The sequence below is a fragment of the Caretta caretta genome, chromosome 1, assembly GCF_965140235.1.
Source record: "Caretta caretta isolate rCarCar2 chromosome 1, rCarCar1.hap1, whole genome shotgun sequence".
NCBI lineage: Eukaryota > Metazoa > Chordata > Testudines > Cheloniidae > Caretta > Caretta caretta.
This window is the reverse complement of record NC_134206.1, coordinates 163,607,161-163,622,900: the sequence shown is the minus strand read 5'-3', so window position 1 is coordinate 163,622,900 and position 15,740 is coordinate 163,607,161. Positions and strand designations below refer to the sequence as shown.

At 40.7% G+C, this 15,740-nt stretch overlaps 1 protein-coding gene across 5 annotated transcripts in view; it reads left to right on the top strand.

Moving 5' to 3' along the window:
- The window catches only part of MORC3 (MORC family CW-type zinc finger 3), a 66,202-nt gene that overhangs the window by 47,387 nt on the left and 3,075 nt on the right, over nucleotides 1-15,740 (top strand). For all 5 annotated transcript variants that reach the window (XM_048867257.2, XM_048867274.2, XM_048867265.2 and 2 more), the window contains 3 exons: nucleotides 6,527-6,714; nucleotides 7,718-8,546; nucleotides 13,462-13,625. In XM_048867257.2, the coding sequence (XP_048723214.1) occupies nucleotides 6,527-6,714; nucleotides 7,718-8,546; nucleotides 13,462-13,625 (1,181 nt within the window). The remainder of the gene's footprint in view (nucleotides 1-6,526; nucleotides 6,715-7,717; nucleotides 8,547-13,461; nucleotides 13,626-15,740) is intronic.

Sequence of the window (15,740 nt, the reverse complement as noted above, 5' to 3'; positions counted from 1 at the left end):
ATCATTTTGAATTTTAATCCTATCCTCCAAGGCATTTGCAGTGCCTCCCAGCTTATCATCCGCAAACTTTATAAGTGTATTCTCTCTGTCATTATCTAAATCATTGGTGAAGATATTGAACAGAGCCAAACCCTGAACTGATCCCTGCAGAACCCCACTAGATATGCCTTTCCTTTCCAGCTTGATTGTGAGCCGCTAAGAACTACTCCCTGGAAATGGTTTTCCATCCAATTATGCACCTTTCTAGTATTCTGGTTCCTGTGATGGGTTGGATCACAGAAACCCCCTTGGCACATCAGTTGGCAGTCCCAAGACTACTTCTGCCCCTGCTTTCCTGCCCTGACAGCTTGGGACTTCAGTGCCCTGCCTGATTTGAGCCAGACCCGCTAGCCTGCTGCAAACCCAGATCCAGGTCTGAGCCACATCCCCTAACAGCTGCAGGCTTAATTGAAAGCAGCTTAAGAAGTCTCTGTCTTTAACACTCAGATGCCCAACTCCCAATGGGGTCAAACCCCAAATAAAGCTTTTTACCCTGTATAAAGCTTATACAGGATAAACTCATAAATTGTTTGCCCTCTATAACACTATCTACTACTCTATCTACTACCCAAGATCCATAAACCTGGAAATCCTGGGCGCCCCATCATCTCAGGCATTGGCACCCTGACAGCAGGATTGTCTGGCTATGTAGACTCCCTCCTCAGGCCCTACGCTACCAGCACTCCCAGCTACCTTCGAGACACCACTGACTTCCTGAGGAAACTTCAATCCATCGGTGATCTTCCTGATAACACCATCCTGGCTACTATGGATGTAGAAGCCCTCTACACCAACATTCCACACAAAGATGGACTACAAGCCGTCAAGAACACTATCCCCGATAATGTCACAGCTAACCTGGTGGCTGAACTTTGTGACTTTGTCCTTACCCATAACTATTTCACATTTGGGGACAATGTATACCTTCAGATCAGCGGCACTGCTATGGGTACCCGCATGGCCCCACAGTATGCCAACATTTTTATGGCTGATTTAGAACAACGCTTCCTCAGCTCTCGTCCCCTAAAGCCCCTACTCTACTTGCGCTATATTGATGACATCTTCATCATCTGGACCCATGGAAAAGAAGCCCTTGAGGAATTCCACCATGATTTCAACAATTTCCATCCCACCACCAACCTCAGCCTGGTCCAGTCCACACAAGAGATCCACTTCCTGGACACTACAGTGCTAATAAACAATGGCCACATAAACACCACCCTATACCGGAAACCTACTGACCGCTATTCCTACCTGCATGCCTCCAGCTTTCACCCTGACCACACCACACGATCCATCGTCTACAGCCAAGCTCTGCGATACAACCGCATTTGCTCCAACCCCTCAGACAGAGACAAACACCTACAAGATCTCTGTCAAGCTTTCTTACAACTACAATACCCACCTGCAGAAGTAAAGAAACAGATTGATAGAGCCAGAAGAGTTCCCAGAAGTTACCTACTACAGGACAGGCCTAACAAAGAAAATAACAGAACGCCACTAGCGGTCACCTTCAGCCCCCAACTAAAACCCCTCCAACGCATTATTAAGGATCTACAACCTATCCTAAAGGATGACCCAACACTCTCACAAGTCTTGGGAGACAGGCCAGTCCTTGCCTACAGACAGCCCCGCAACCTGAAGCAAATACTCACCAACAACCACATACCACACAACAGAACCACTAACCCAGGAACTTATCCTTGCAACAAAGCCCGTTGCCAATTGTGCCCACATATCTATTCAGGGGACACCATCACAGGGCCTAATAACATCAGCCACACTATCAGAGGCTCGTTCACCTGCACATCCACCAATGTGATATATGCCATCATGTGCCAGCAATGCCCCTCTGCCATGTACATTGGTCAAACTGGACAGTCTCTACATAAAAGAATAAATGGACACAAATCAGATGTCAAGAATTATAACATTCATAAACCAGTCGGAGAACACTTCAATCTCTCTGGTCACGCAATCACAGACATGAAGGTCGCTATCTTAAAACAAAAAAACTTCAAATCCAGACTCCAGCGAGAAACTGCTGAATTGGAATTCATTTGCAAATTGGATACTATTAATTTAGGCTTAAATAGAGACTGGGAGTGGCTAAGTCATTATGCAAGGTAGCCTGTTTCCTCTTGTTTTTTCCTACCCCCCCCCCCCCCCCCAGATGTTCTGGTTTAACTTGGATTTAAACTTGGAGAGTGGTCAGTTTAGATGAACTATTACCAGCAGGAGAGTGAGTTTGTGTGTGTATGGGGGTGGGGGGGATGTGAGAAAACCTGGATCTATGCAGGAAATAGCCCGACTTGATTATGTAAAGAGTTGTCACTTTGGATGGGCTAGCACCAGCAGGAGAGTGAATTTGTGTGGGGGGGTGGAGGGTGAGAAAACCTGGATTTGTGCTGGAAATGGCCCAGCTGTTGATCACTTTAGATAAGCTATTACCAGCAGGACAGTGGGGTGGGAGGAGGTATTGTTTCATATTCTCTGTGTGTATATAAAGTCTGCTGCAGTTTCCACGGTATACATCTGATGAAGTGAGCTGTAGCTCACGAAAGCTCATGCTCAAATAAATTGGTTAGTCTCTAAGGTGCCACAAGTACTCCTTTTCTTTTTGCGAATACAGACTAACACGGCTGTTCCTCTGAAAACTGATAGAGAGATGCACAGCTGTTTGCCCTCCCTCCCCCGCTCCCCCCCCCGTATTAATACACACTGGGTTAATTTAATATTTAAAAAATGATTTTATTAAATTCAGAAAGTAGGATTTAAGTGGTTCCAAGTAGTAACAGACAGAACAAAGTGAATTACCAAATAAAATAAACCCGCAAGTCTATGCTTAATACAGTAAGAAAACTGAATACAGAAAAAACCTCACCCTCAGAGGAGTTCCAGTAAGCTTCTTTTTACAAACTAGTCTCCTTCTAGTCTGGGTCCAGCAATCACTCTCACCCCCTGTGGTTACTGTCCTTCGTTCCAGTTTCTTTCCGGTAGCCTCTCCACCCCCAAAGGATATCTTTTGAGCCAGCTGAAGACAAAATGGAGGGATCTCCCAAGGGTTTAAATAGACTTTTTCTTGTGGGTGGATACCCCTCCCTCCCCCTGTGTAGAATCCCAGCTACAAGATGGAGTTTTGGAGTCACATGGGCAAGTCACATGTCCATGCATGACTCAGAACTTACAGGTAGCAGCCACGATTCACATGCTACCTTGAATGTCCTCATGTAGACTTCTGATGTGAATTGGAGCCTTCCAAGATCCATTGACAGTTAAGTGCTTCTTGATTGGGCACTTAAATTGCAAATTCCTTTCTAAAGAAGCTGACCAAATGCTTTACTAAGGCTACTAAAAATCAAGCAAGTACACATCTAATATTCATAACTTTGAATACAAAAATGATACATGCATACAAATAGGATGAATAGATTCAGTAGATCATAACCTTTAGAGAGATGTTACATGGCATATGTAGCATAAAGCATATTCCAGTTATGTCATATATACATTCATAAGCATATTTCCATAAAGCCTTATGGGGTGCACCGTCAGTTCCCTTTTGCATTCAATAAAAAACTCTTACTGTAGTCAGACATAGGCCTGGCCTTGACCTAAAATTTAGGTCATCCTAGCTATGCTGTTCAGGGGAATGAAATTTTCACACCCCTGAGACATACAGTTAAGATAACCCTAAGCCCCAGTGTAGATACCACTGGGTCTACAAAACTATTCTTTCGTCAACCTAGCTGCCGCCTGTCAAAGTGGTAGATTTACGACAGTGATAGAAAAACTCTTGTTGCTGTAAAATGTCTACACTACAGTGGCAGTGCTGCTGGTGTAGTGCTTGTAGTGTAGACACACCTGAGTAGCTCTGTTTAGAAATGAGGTGTCCAGTCTTGAGGCTTATATTTTTCTTGTAGTTATTATTGTCACTTACATCTCAACTAAGCTAATTTACAATATTTTTTTTTTGAGGATTTACTAGCTATAAAACTAGGTGCAGCCTGCCATTCGAAAAAAACACCATGTGCCCCAGTGACAAAAAGCTTATATGCTGGGAGAAAATTGCAGTGGTAGAAAGCATCAGCCTGCTATTCATGATTGAAGTAAGAAGAAAGGGGGCCAATGCAGCCCCAAAAGTGAGTGGTGCTATAGGAGAAGTGATGTCCACTGTGACATATATGGCAATTTCCTGCAGTACCCTGGAAAAACATTATTGGATTAAGTTTAGCCTTACTGTATTAAGTTTATATATCATTGTGGGCCAGGGATTGTATGTAATTCCATGGGGATAGGGGGACTACAGCCCTCCAGGAGCTAAGAGGGGGTGATTAGGTAAATTAGCTCACTCAGGTTTCAACACACCTTTTGAAAGGTACCACCACCTGCACAAGCTTGAATATATTGGTTCAAACTGGATTCTCTGGAGACCTGCAAACAAAGAAAGGTCTTCTGTACTTCTTCAGTTTAAACCGATGCAGGGCCACTTTTCTGATCCAACAAATGGACAGGACCTCCTGTCCAGGGGGAGACACAGTCCTTCCTGAGAATGGTTGGTTGGATCTGGAAGGACTTGACCTGTTTGTGGACTTGCTTGTTCTGGGTTAATAGTTATCAGTCCTTGTAACCAAAGAAAAACCCTTATGTAGGGTTTGAAGGATTGACTCCTAACCGTGCCTCCCAATAAATGCCTTGTCAACATTCCACTACTTCTGTTTTTTTATATTGGTATTTGTTTTATTTGCATTATATTTTTGTTTTGTGTACCTTTTTAAAGTTTATTATTTAGCAACTCATTTTTAAGATTATAGCAGTTATAATTATTTAAATTACTATTAATACTAGCTTAAAGCACAAACCAGGGGTTGCAAGATTATTTTTATGGAATAGCCTCCTAGGGTATAATATTACATTATAAGCTTGATTTGTCTTTAAAGCATTTTTGTCATTTGAACTTTTCTTTTCCTATAATTATATTATAAACTGGTTCAAAATATTTATTACTACAGGTAATTTAGGTGTGAAACAGAACACAGACCAATTAAAGTAACATTTTCTGCATTTATACCAGAAGTGGGTTTTTTTAGCCACTACGCAATAGTAGTTATTCGCACAGACAGTTTTTACTTTACCAGCGTCACAGCGTTTCAGCCATACTGTGCAATTTGGAGACTGGTTTTTCCTCAAGGTGAATCCACATGCTAGCAACTCTGTCTGTAAGACTTTAAAGCTGCACACTGTGTCTCCCAGGTGCAAACAGCAGTACAAGCCTGGGGCTTTCCAGATCTTGCATTGTCTTGCAACAGAGGGAAAACCATTTTTTTCACAATGTATGGGTTTCAGTGGTTTTGCATTTAAGTTCATGGAATTGGACCCTTGTTCGTTTTTTTTGCACTGCACTAACTGGAATCTTTCTTGTACCAAATTTTAACTTGTCTGTGGTAAGAGGGTAAGTTTTCTTGCTCCATATAACTTAGGGCCACTTTTACTTTGTATAGCATGTATATCCCCCACGTACATGTTATTAGCATACATTGACTTAATTCCATACTTCCTTAAAAGTAATTACAAGATCTCACATGTTATATACAGTTAACAAAGCTTCATTAACGAGTTATTGGTTTTGCTTATTTAATGGATATAGTACTTCTGCTGCTATCTACTGTCAAAGTGCTTGATGGTTTCCACAGCATGTGTTAGCAAAATAGTGACTTCAAACAGTCTAGTTCCTGTGCCAGTCCTGTTAAGTTTCTTTCAGTGAAGATGCCCCCCCTTAATGTGTAGCAGTCTTACACGTTAACGTATGAGAGTCTTTTTAACGGTGTTTAAGCATATTTTACCTATTTTTAGTGAGCACAGTTCTTTACGGTAACTGCAGTTTGGTAAAATTTAATAACACACATGCGTACAAAGATGTTCAGTTTATTTATAATATTTCCTTAACAGGTCTTAACCATAAACCATTTGGACCTGTTTCCAGGCTAGGACATTTTAATCTTTATTTCCAAAACTCCACCATATGGTTTTTGTTTATTCCCTAAGTAACATGTATTTTTACTTCATGGTTAAACAGAACTTCTGGCTAGGATTTTAATGGTTGGATGTTTTAGTGTTTTTGAATGGGCACTGCACCATTCAAAGTAGCTCCATCATCCATAAACATAACCTATTAAAAGAAAACAGAATATGGATGGCATTTTTGAATAAGGTTTTGGTGGTTGGGGTACAACAGTGAGCTTGGGGTTTTGTTCTAATGGGAACAGGGGTTTTCAACCAGGGGCTCATGACCATCCTGCCCTTCTCATATTGCTAAATGCGAGGCAGGTTTCCAGCTATATGTGAGGGTAGCCCAGGTATGGGACACATTTTGAACTTCTGTAATAGGGTACATAGTTCTGTCAAATTCAGATTTTAGATACCCCTTCCTACCTTCAAGGTGTCTAACTTCTGTGCTTAGTCTAATTAAATATTGCTTTTTCTACAGGTTAATAATGAAATGTATTTTAAAACACCTTCTGTCTCTTCAATCAAAAATGCATTGTCATCTATGAGTAGAAAGGAGGGTGCTCTAAGATCACACTTAACAGAAGCCTTAAACAGTTCTGTTACAAGATCTATAAACACTTCAAATAATAGATTAGTATCTTCACCTCATTTGGATCCTGAAAACAGGTTAGTGAATAAATGCAAAGTAGCTTTCCATTCATCTCAGGAATAAGTAAGTTTGCAAATGAAAATAATTATGGTGTTTGTAATAGGTCAATTGCTAGGCTGTGACAGCCATAATAATGATTGATGTATTTGAGCTATTATGATAGCTGTCAGCCATTAGATCAGAAGCTTTCTGAAGAGTGAAAGCAAATGTAGGAAGCATTTTGCTAACAAGGAGGAAGATTGATTACCTATTTCTCTTAGTCAGGAAAGACTGCTTTGTGTTAGCTATCTTTCCAGTATATTTTTCTCAAGAAGCTTCCATTTCAGGTAACCTTTTATTATATTGTCACTTCTTGGCCCAAAGTTTGTCTGTTTCAGGATATTGTGTGAAAACAAGTCAATTGCTAGGTTACTATAAAAATAGTGGTTGATATGTACCCTGACTAGTGATATGTAGTTTTTTCTTAATGTAACAGTCTTTCTAGTCAGAGCCTCTTGAATGGAACAGATGTCAGCAGAGAGAACACCTTTCTCTTGACTTGGCCTGTCTTTCAGCTAATTACCTGTAATTCTGAATTAGTTAAATAAAGATGTTGTTGCTTCCATTGTCTCAAATAGCCTTGGATGAATCTTTTTGATTCAGTTGAGCCATGAAACCTGATCTCTCCTAATGTTCTTAACTGTACCAAGCACAACCAACAGTCACTACAATAGATGAGCAGAAAGACATCCTCTCTTATTCATGGTGTATAGCGTCCATTCACTCAATATCCGGTTTTCAGGAGTTCTCCAAAATGTAGGATTTACGACTCCTAAAGTTGACCTCAAAATTGAGAACTTAAAAAGTGCACATGATTTGTCTAGAATCACCAGTGCAGTCCAACAAATATGTACTTTATTTTCATAAGACTGTTCACACAAACTTTGAAATTACACAGTTGAGAAAACAGAAATTATTTTGAATAATGTAGTAGTTTGCACTAGCTGAATATTTCATTTCTCGCCTCCTCCCCCCCCCCAGCCTTAAACGGAAGATTTCTGGTTGTTCGCCTATTACTTTAAAGACACCACGATTAAATAACCACACATTTGACAATCACACTGAAGATGATGATGAGGACGTCATCATCTTAGAGGAGAGCAGTACTCCAAAGCCTGCAGCAGACTGTGATGTTACAATAGTAAAAACTGAGCATATTAACGTGGAACAAAGCAGCATGCAAGAGGAGCCTTGTGGTGCAGGTAGTTCAGAAGATAAATATGAGCAGTGGACTGCATCAACCCAAACTGAGATACCAAGCTTAGTGGTTAAAAAAGAAGAAGTAGAAGAAAATATAGATATGCAGCTACCCAGATCAACTTTGGAAACAAGCCAACAAGAAATCATTAATGCTTCTGAGGCATCTTCTGTGGATTTTAGCATCAAATTAAATGAACTAAGAAATCAGCTGCAAGTAGCAAACCAAGAAAAAGAAAATTACCGAAAACAGTGTGAAATGTTAACCAACCAGATGAAAATACTAGAGCAGAAGATACTAGAAATGAGTGATAACTATGTGAAAAAGGAAATGTGTCATCAGTCAACTGAGACTATTATATTCCCAGATGACAAACTAGAAAATTTTAAAGAGAAAAGTCCAGAAGAAGTGGGTATTTTATATGAGCAGGCCTTAAAAGAGATGGAAAAGCTAAAGGAACAGTGTAGTACTTTGCTAAACTTAAAAACGGAATGCAGCAAATGTGCTAACAATGAAAATAAAAATGAGGTGGATGAAATTGCTGTGCAACTTGATGATGTCTTCAGACAACTGGACAAATGCAATACTGAGAGAGATCAATATAAAAGTGAGGTATGTTTGTTAATATGGTTTTATGGCAAGGTAAAGTGAATATACAGGACCTGTCTTTTTTTTTTTTTTTTTAAGATAGCTACAAAATTATTCACATAAGGCCCTGATCCTGTAATGAGCTCTATCCGCACAGCTCCCTATGGTGTCAGTGGGGCTCCTTATGAGCAAAGAGAACAGCCACATCGAGTACACTGTAGGATCAGGGTCAAAATTTGTGGATGCAGTTGCACATACAAATTATCATAATTATCCAGCTGCAAATCAGTTAATTGGAAATAAATTAGGATTAACTCATTAGCTGACATCTCCTGTGTATATGCTAATCTTGATGGCTGTAAATTGCTAGAGGAGTGAATACCTTTTGGTTGTTTTTAGTATCCTGTTACCTCTATTTCAAAAATTCAGGTACGAATATTTTTTCAAATAATTTTTTTAATTTAACAATTCTGGTAAAAACATTTATCATATACTATGTTCAAGTAACACAACTAATAAAGTGCCAGAAAAGATACCAAGCATTGAACTGGGATAGAGTCACTCACTTCTCTTTAGAAGTGATCCCTCCAGACTAAGCTTGAGACACCCTGATAGACAAATATACAGGAGTTCTCATTGCTTTTGGGTAGTTCATTATTTGTGTTTGTGAATAAACAGGATAGACACCGCAGGGGATTACATCAGCCATCTTTTAACTTCACTTCTCAGTGCCTTTTCCCATTTACATGGGGTTGGAGGTGCCTATGATTCTTCACTACTCCTTCCAGTTCATGGCACAGGTTTGTAGGTCTTGGAGTTCCAGTCCTTTTCTCATCAAATTTCTCTTGACAGTCTTTCCATCGTGTCCTCTGTCTCATTTCCTTTCTTGCTGTTCTCTTTCTCCTATGCTTTCTTTGCTATCACTGAGAGTCCCAAATTCATCTTCCCCCTAACTCATTCCATGTGCACTCTGTTTACTCTCTGCTTGCCTGCCATTCTCTTCAGTATATTATTTTATACTACCCACTGTTGCCAAATCAGAACAGGCAGGGACAGACAAATTCAGTGAACACATTTCCTTTCAGTTTGTGAATTAATTGCAAGTTCCACAGTACTCCTGCCTTTCACTGCCATCCATGGACATTGTGGGGCTCTTTTCAGTTCTCCAGATCTCGATCCAATTGCATGAAATATACTTCCAAAAAACACAGATTCTTTCTTCTCTCCAGAAACTTCAGTCAACAGCTCTTCTACCATTCTTCCGTACTTGCATAATTGCAGTCTTCTGTGTTTACCTTCAAACCATGATCTTCAAACACAGATGCCTACTCTGATACAATATTTACCAGTTCCTCTTTGTTGTCAGTCAAAAGGGCCAGATGGTCAGCATAGATTACCTTTCTCTGTCTCCACAGGTTTGGTTCTTCTATTATTTAACTCCATAACTAGGATGAAGAAAAGTGGACTCCCACTGTCGCCTCAGAACTCTCTGAAATTCCATGTATTGTTACCACTTTAGTTCTTGATCTCAATGAAGCTCCTCTATCATATCTATTTCTGTAGTCCCCGTCCCATTGATTTCAATACTGCAGACAATGCAGAATCAAGTCATATACTTTGTCAAGATCAATAGCAGTTATTGAGTAGCAGCAGCAGTTATGCCCTCCATTTATAATTCTTTCAAACTTCTGTCTCATTGCAAATATGTCTGTAGTATTCCTTCCCTTCTTAAATCTCCTCTCCTATATTTTCTTCCACCTTGCACCAAAACCTTACCTCCAAAACTCTTTAAAGGATTTTAAGAGTCTGATTTAACGGACTGATGCCCAATAAGTGTTTGGATCATTTGCATCACCCGTACCCTCCCAGAGAGGCACAATATTGCAGGGATCGGCAATGTTTGGCCCGCAGCCCACCAGGGTAAACCTCCTGGCAGGTCGGGCTGGTTTGTTTACCTGCCACGTCCGCAGGTTCGGCCAGTTGTGGCTCCCACTGGCCGCAGTTCGCTGCTCCAGGCCATTGGGGGCCGCAGGAAGCGGTGCGGGGCAAGGGATGTGCTGGCCGCTACTTCCCACAGCCCCCATTGACCTGGAGCAGCAAACTGCGGCCAGTGGGAGCTGCGATCGGCCGAACCTATGGACGTGGTAGGTAAACAAACTGGCCCGGCCCACTAGTGGGCCGCAGGCCAAATGTTGCCAGTCCCTGATCTATCCCATTCTCCAGTTAAGTGGGATCCCAGCAAACACATAGTAACGTATGAAGTGAGTATCTGCAGTTGCCTTGATCATATCAACAGTTACCTCATCTTCACTTGCTGCCTTACCATTCTTCATCTTATTCAGTGCTTTTAACTCCTCTACAGAGATCAATACCTCTTTGAGGCTTCTCCATAATTGTTGAAGGTGCTTGCAGTTGCAGTTCTCTTCTTGTTTCACAGCCTTTGGAAATATTTTTTTCTATACCTGTACCATACCTTTAGGGTTAATCATCACACAGTTCCCATCCTTCATGCAGAAAGCTCTATATCGTGTTTCATTTGTTCCTCTTTTTTTGCTAACCTAAAAGCCAATTTCTTGACATCTTCCTCCAACTTTCTGTATAATTCCTCTTCGGCCTCCATTTTCACCTTAGCAACTGCATGTTTTGTGTGCTTTTTTTATTCTCATCACAGTGTGCTTTCTCAAACTCTTTAAATAACTTTGTTTTTAATTACTCTTATACATCAGACTTCCATCACCTGCGTGTTATCCAAAAGTACCACTCGTTCTGCCACATTACCTTCACTGCCTTAATGAAATGGGTAGGGATGGTGTCCCTAGCTTCTGTTTGCTAGAAGCTGGAAATGGGCAACAGGGGATGGATCACTTGATGATGACCTGTTCTGTTCATTCCCTCTGGGGCACCTGGCTTTGGCCACTGTCGGAAGACAGGATACTGGGCTAAATGGACATTTGGTCTGACCCAGTATGGCCGTTCTTATGTTCTTAACTTCTTTAATTCTCCCTCCACTCTTCACTGTCTTTGGCAAAGCATGAAAACCTTCCTTTACTGTTTGGCAAATTTCCTTTCTGCCCCCTTACATAACTAACTACCAGAGCAATTTCTTCCTCAATTTCATTCTTTCCTGTCTTCTCAGGTTATACATTTTAGCTATTAATACTTGCTATACTGAGTGAACGTGTGGCAGAACAACCGTTGTCTTTCACCATTTTCATGTGTTCTCTTACCAAAATATACCAGTAGTCTACATGGCCTTTGCTTTTTCCACTATATCATATGGGATTCTTCTTTTTTTAAACAATATTCACTGCTGAAATCCCATTAAACACCACTTAACCTAGTTTTCTCCTTCTGCATTTCTTTTACCAAAGCCAAATTTACCCAACGCTCCTTCTGTTGGGCTCCTTTCACCAACATGATTGCTGGTAACAAGGCGTTACTCTCAACCATAACCACCGACTCTGCCAGCTCATTTCTAAAGTTTTTCTCTTCCATAGGTCTACCTGATTGTGGGGCAAACTTTGACATCAAACAACCCTATTCTCTATCAACAACCATACTACTATCAATCATTTTCCTCTTCTTTCTACCATCATGACATCAGCGATCTGAGCTTATGATGATAGCTTCCCCATTCATTTTCTTTTTTCTCACAACCAAAAAACTTTAAATCCATCTTCCAAGATTATACTTCTGGCTCCACACCATGTAGTTCTAAACAAAATTGCTATAGTTTAATGTATCTAAGTGTTATGGAAATTGATCAGTTTGGGTAATTTGTCTCCATCTTTTTCAAAATATTTGTAGAGGAGAGTATCTATACTCTGCCATCATTTTTTGGTCACCAAGAATTAGTTAAAACCATGGAAGTGACAGCTAACTTTAGAAACTGTAACAGTTCTTTTGGAATTCACACAGGATGGATAAAAAATTAGTTTTTAAAAGATCAGTTCTTTAAATGTTACTAGTTATTTCCCTATCTTATAGTATTAAATTGCTAATGTGGATGTTTTGTATGTTTCTTTAGCTTTCTAATTGTTCATAGAATTTCAGTTTTTATACATAAAATGCTCATCTATACTGAAAAAGTCAAGAGCCTCATTAATAGCCTTAATCTGAAAATGACATGCACACAGATACAGAATTGATAAGTAAATTGCCCATGCTGTGTTTGCACTAAACTCCACTTCTTGATATACTGAATTTCACAAGTCAAGAAAGCTGAAATGCTTTGTCCAGTCTGTACTCAACCATCAGGGTATGCAGCGTGAAATCAATGGAACTTGTGCTCCTAAATAAGTTAAGTGCTTTTGAAAATCCAACTATTAGGTGCCTAAATTAGCTTTAAGTGCCTAACTTTAGGCTTCTATTTTTGAAAATTTTGGCATATGTAAAGTATGTTCACTAATATATTGAATATATACACTAATATATGTTCACTAATTTAACTTCTCATTGTTAATATTGAAGCAATTTGTTTTGAATGGAAAGATTTTGTGGCACTAAGACTTTTTAATAACTACAATTTTAACCTCTGATACCGCAAACACTTCTGTACGCTCATGTTGGTTTCAAGCAGATGAGTAGTCGCATTGAAGAAAATCTGATATTAATGTGAGCAGAATTATATACCTGCTTAAGTGTTTGCAGGATCACGGTTTTAATTTTCAATATTTTGTTTTCCTGTAGCAATTTTGTAAAGTAGATATGATACCCAACCATTAGTGACATTTTTTTAAAGCATACTTTAGTTTATTATTTTTAATTTATTGAAGTAAAACATTTTCAGATTAGTTTTTTAAAGCATCAGTAAACTTCTTTTAAAAATCAAGTGATTTGATCATTAGTTAAACCACTGATTTAAATCGCCTTATTTTTAAACTACTCCACCGTGACTTCAGAAGTATAAAATTAACTTACTTTGATTTACCTGTCTCAGATTGAACTGCTGGAAATGGAAAAAACTCAAATTGGTTTTCAGTGTGAAGAGCTTAAAAGAGAAGTTGCACAGTTAAAAGCTACAATTCCTCAAGTGGTAGCATGTGCAAATGATTCTACAACCAGTAACACTGAAGATCCTGTCAGTTACTCTGTTGAAGAAAGGTATCGCTTTTCTTACTTTTAAACCAGAAATTTGCCTGGAATAGCCTATCAGGCTTGTACCATAAAACATTGTCAAAGTTCATGATTGATTCTGTGACCTTTTGTGGCTTTCTGAATCTTCACTGCCCCTTCCTTTCCCCACTAATGTTCACACTTTATCATCTTCCAAAAAATATTTCAGATTAATGTATGTATAATGTGTCCAGATTGCAAGTGTTAAAGAATCTAAATGTGTAGTTTGTCTGAAAATCCTAAAAAAAAAATAAAAATAGAAGAAAGTTTCTCTTTATTCAGGTAGAACAATGGCTTTTTATTGGAGTTATCAGCTAGCTTGCTTACCGCTATACAATGCACAGAAGACATTTTCTGAGGCGTTTTTACTCCAAATGTATATTAGCACATGTCTATACTACAACATTAAGTCAACGTAAGTTATGTTGACCTACAGCCAGTGCAGTAATTAAATAGGCTGTTCATGTCCACACTACCCTCCTTGTGCCAGTGGTGTACATCCTCACCAGGAGTGCCTGCATCAACTTAAATGGGGGCATTGCAGGGGGCTGACAGCCAGAGCCCCACCACTGCAAGGTTGACAGTTGGTGCAGGGCTGACTGTGGGAACACTGCTGCCCTAGGGCTGGCAACCAGCTGGGTGGTGGTGGGGCTGGTGCTGATGGCACTGACCTGCCCCGTATGGGGGTGGTGGGGTTGGCGCCATGCGGGGGGGACTGGTGCTGATGGCGGTGGGCCTGCCCCATGCAGAGGTGACAGGGTAGGGCTGGGGAGGCTGGCCAGGCTGGGGCCGCTGGCCCTGGGTGGTCTGCCCCGCGCGGGAGTGGCAGGGCTGGGGCTGCTGGCCCTGGGTGGTCTGCCCGGAGCGGCAGGGCTGGGGCTGCTGGCACCAGCTGGTGGCTAGTGGCTAGCCCCAGCCCTGCTGCCCCCACGTAGGGCTGATGCGGCTGGCCCCATGTGGGGGCAGCAAAGCTGGGGCTGATGGCACTGGCTGGCTCCATGCTGGGGCAATGGGGCTCGGGCTGTCAAAGAAAGTAACAGGTGATCTAAGCAACGACGTGTCTACACAGACACTGCGTCTACTTAACTACATCAACCTAAGCGCGCACTTTCGTGCACAGAGGTGAAATTATGTCAGCGTAGTGGACGACTTACTGTAGTGTAGATGCTTAAAAAAATTAGGTCCACGTAAGCTTTTCTATGTTGACCAAACTCTGTAGAGTAGACTAGGCCTTAAATGTTCTTTGTTATAGATTACTGACACCCTTCCTCAAATGCTACTGCAAACTGTAGCACTAGATTGAGTTACCATTCCATACAAGTCTGTTCAGAGTTGTCCCTGCTAGCTAGATCTCTAGTGTTAGGTTTGAGCTGTAGCTGCATCATCACTTGTGATCATTCCTCTGTCTGCCAGCATTTCCTTTGCTGTTGGCATCTGACTTTAATGACTTGTACTCCCTGGAAGGATTTGCAGATATTTGAATTTGTTGCACTAGTGACCACCCACAAATCGTGCTGGGACTTATCAGCAGAATGGATGCTAACCTGGAAGGAAAAGCAGACTGAAGGAAGAGAGATAAAAAGGATGGCTGAGCTGGAAGTAACTTTGAGCAGCAAAGAGGCATGGGGGGAGAAAATGAACACAGGAAAGCAAGAATAAGAGAAGGAACACAGAAAATAAACAGGAGGAGGAAAGGAAAGTAGGAGAGAGACTGAAGCAGAAAAAAACCCTGTAGAGTAACAGAAAAATATAACAAAGAAAAGGAGTACTTGTGGCACCTTAAAGACTAACCAATTTATTTGAGCATGAGCTTTCGTGAGCTACAGCTCACTTCATCGGATGCATACCGTGCTTATCTAAAGTGATCATCAAGTTGGGCCATTTCCAGCACAAATCCAGGTTTTCTCACCCTCCACCCCCACACACACAAACTCACTCTCCTGCTGGTAATAGTCCATCCAAAGTGACAACTCTCTTCACAATGTGCATGATAATCAAGGTGGGCCATTTCCAGCACAAATCCAGGTTCTCTCACCCCCCTCCAAAAACCACACACACAAACTCACTATCCTGCTGGTAATAGCTCATCCAAAGTGATAAGCT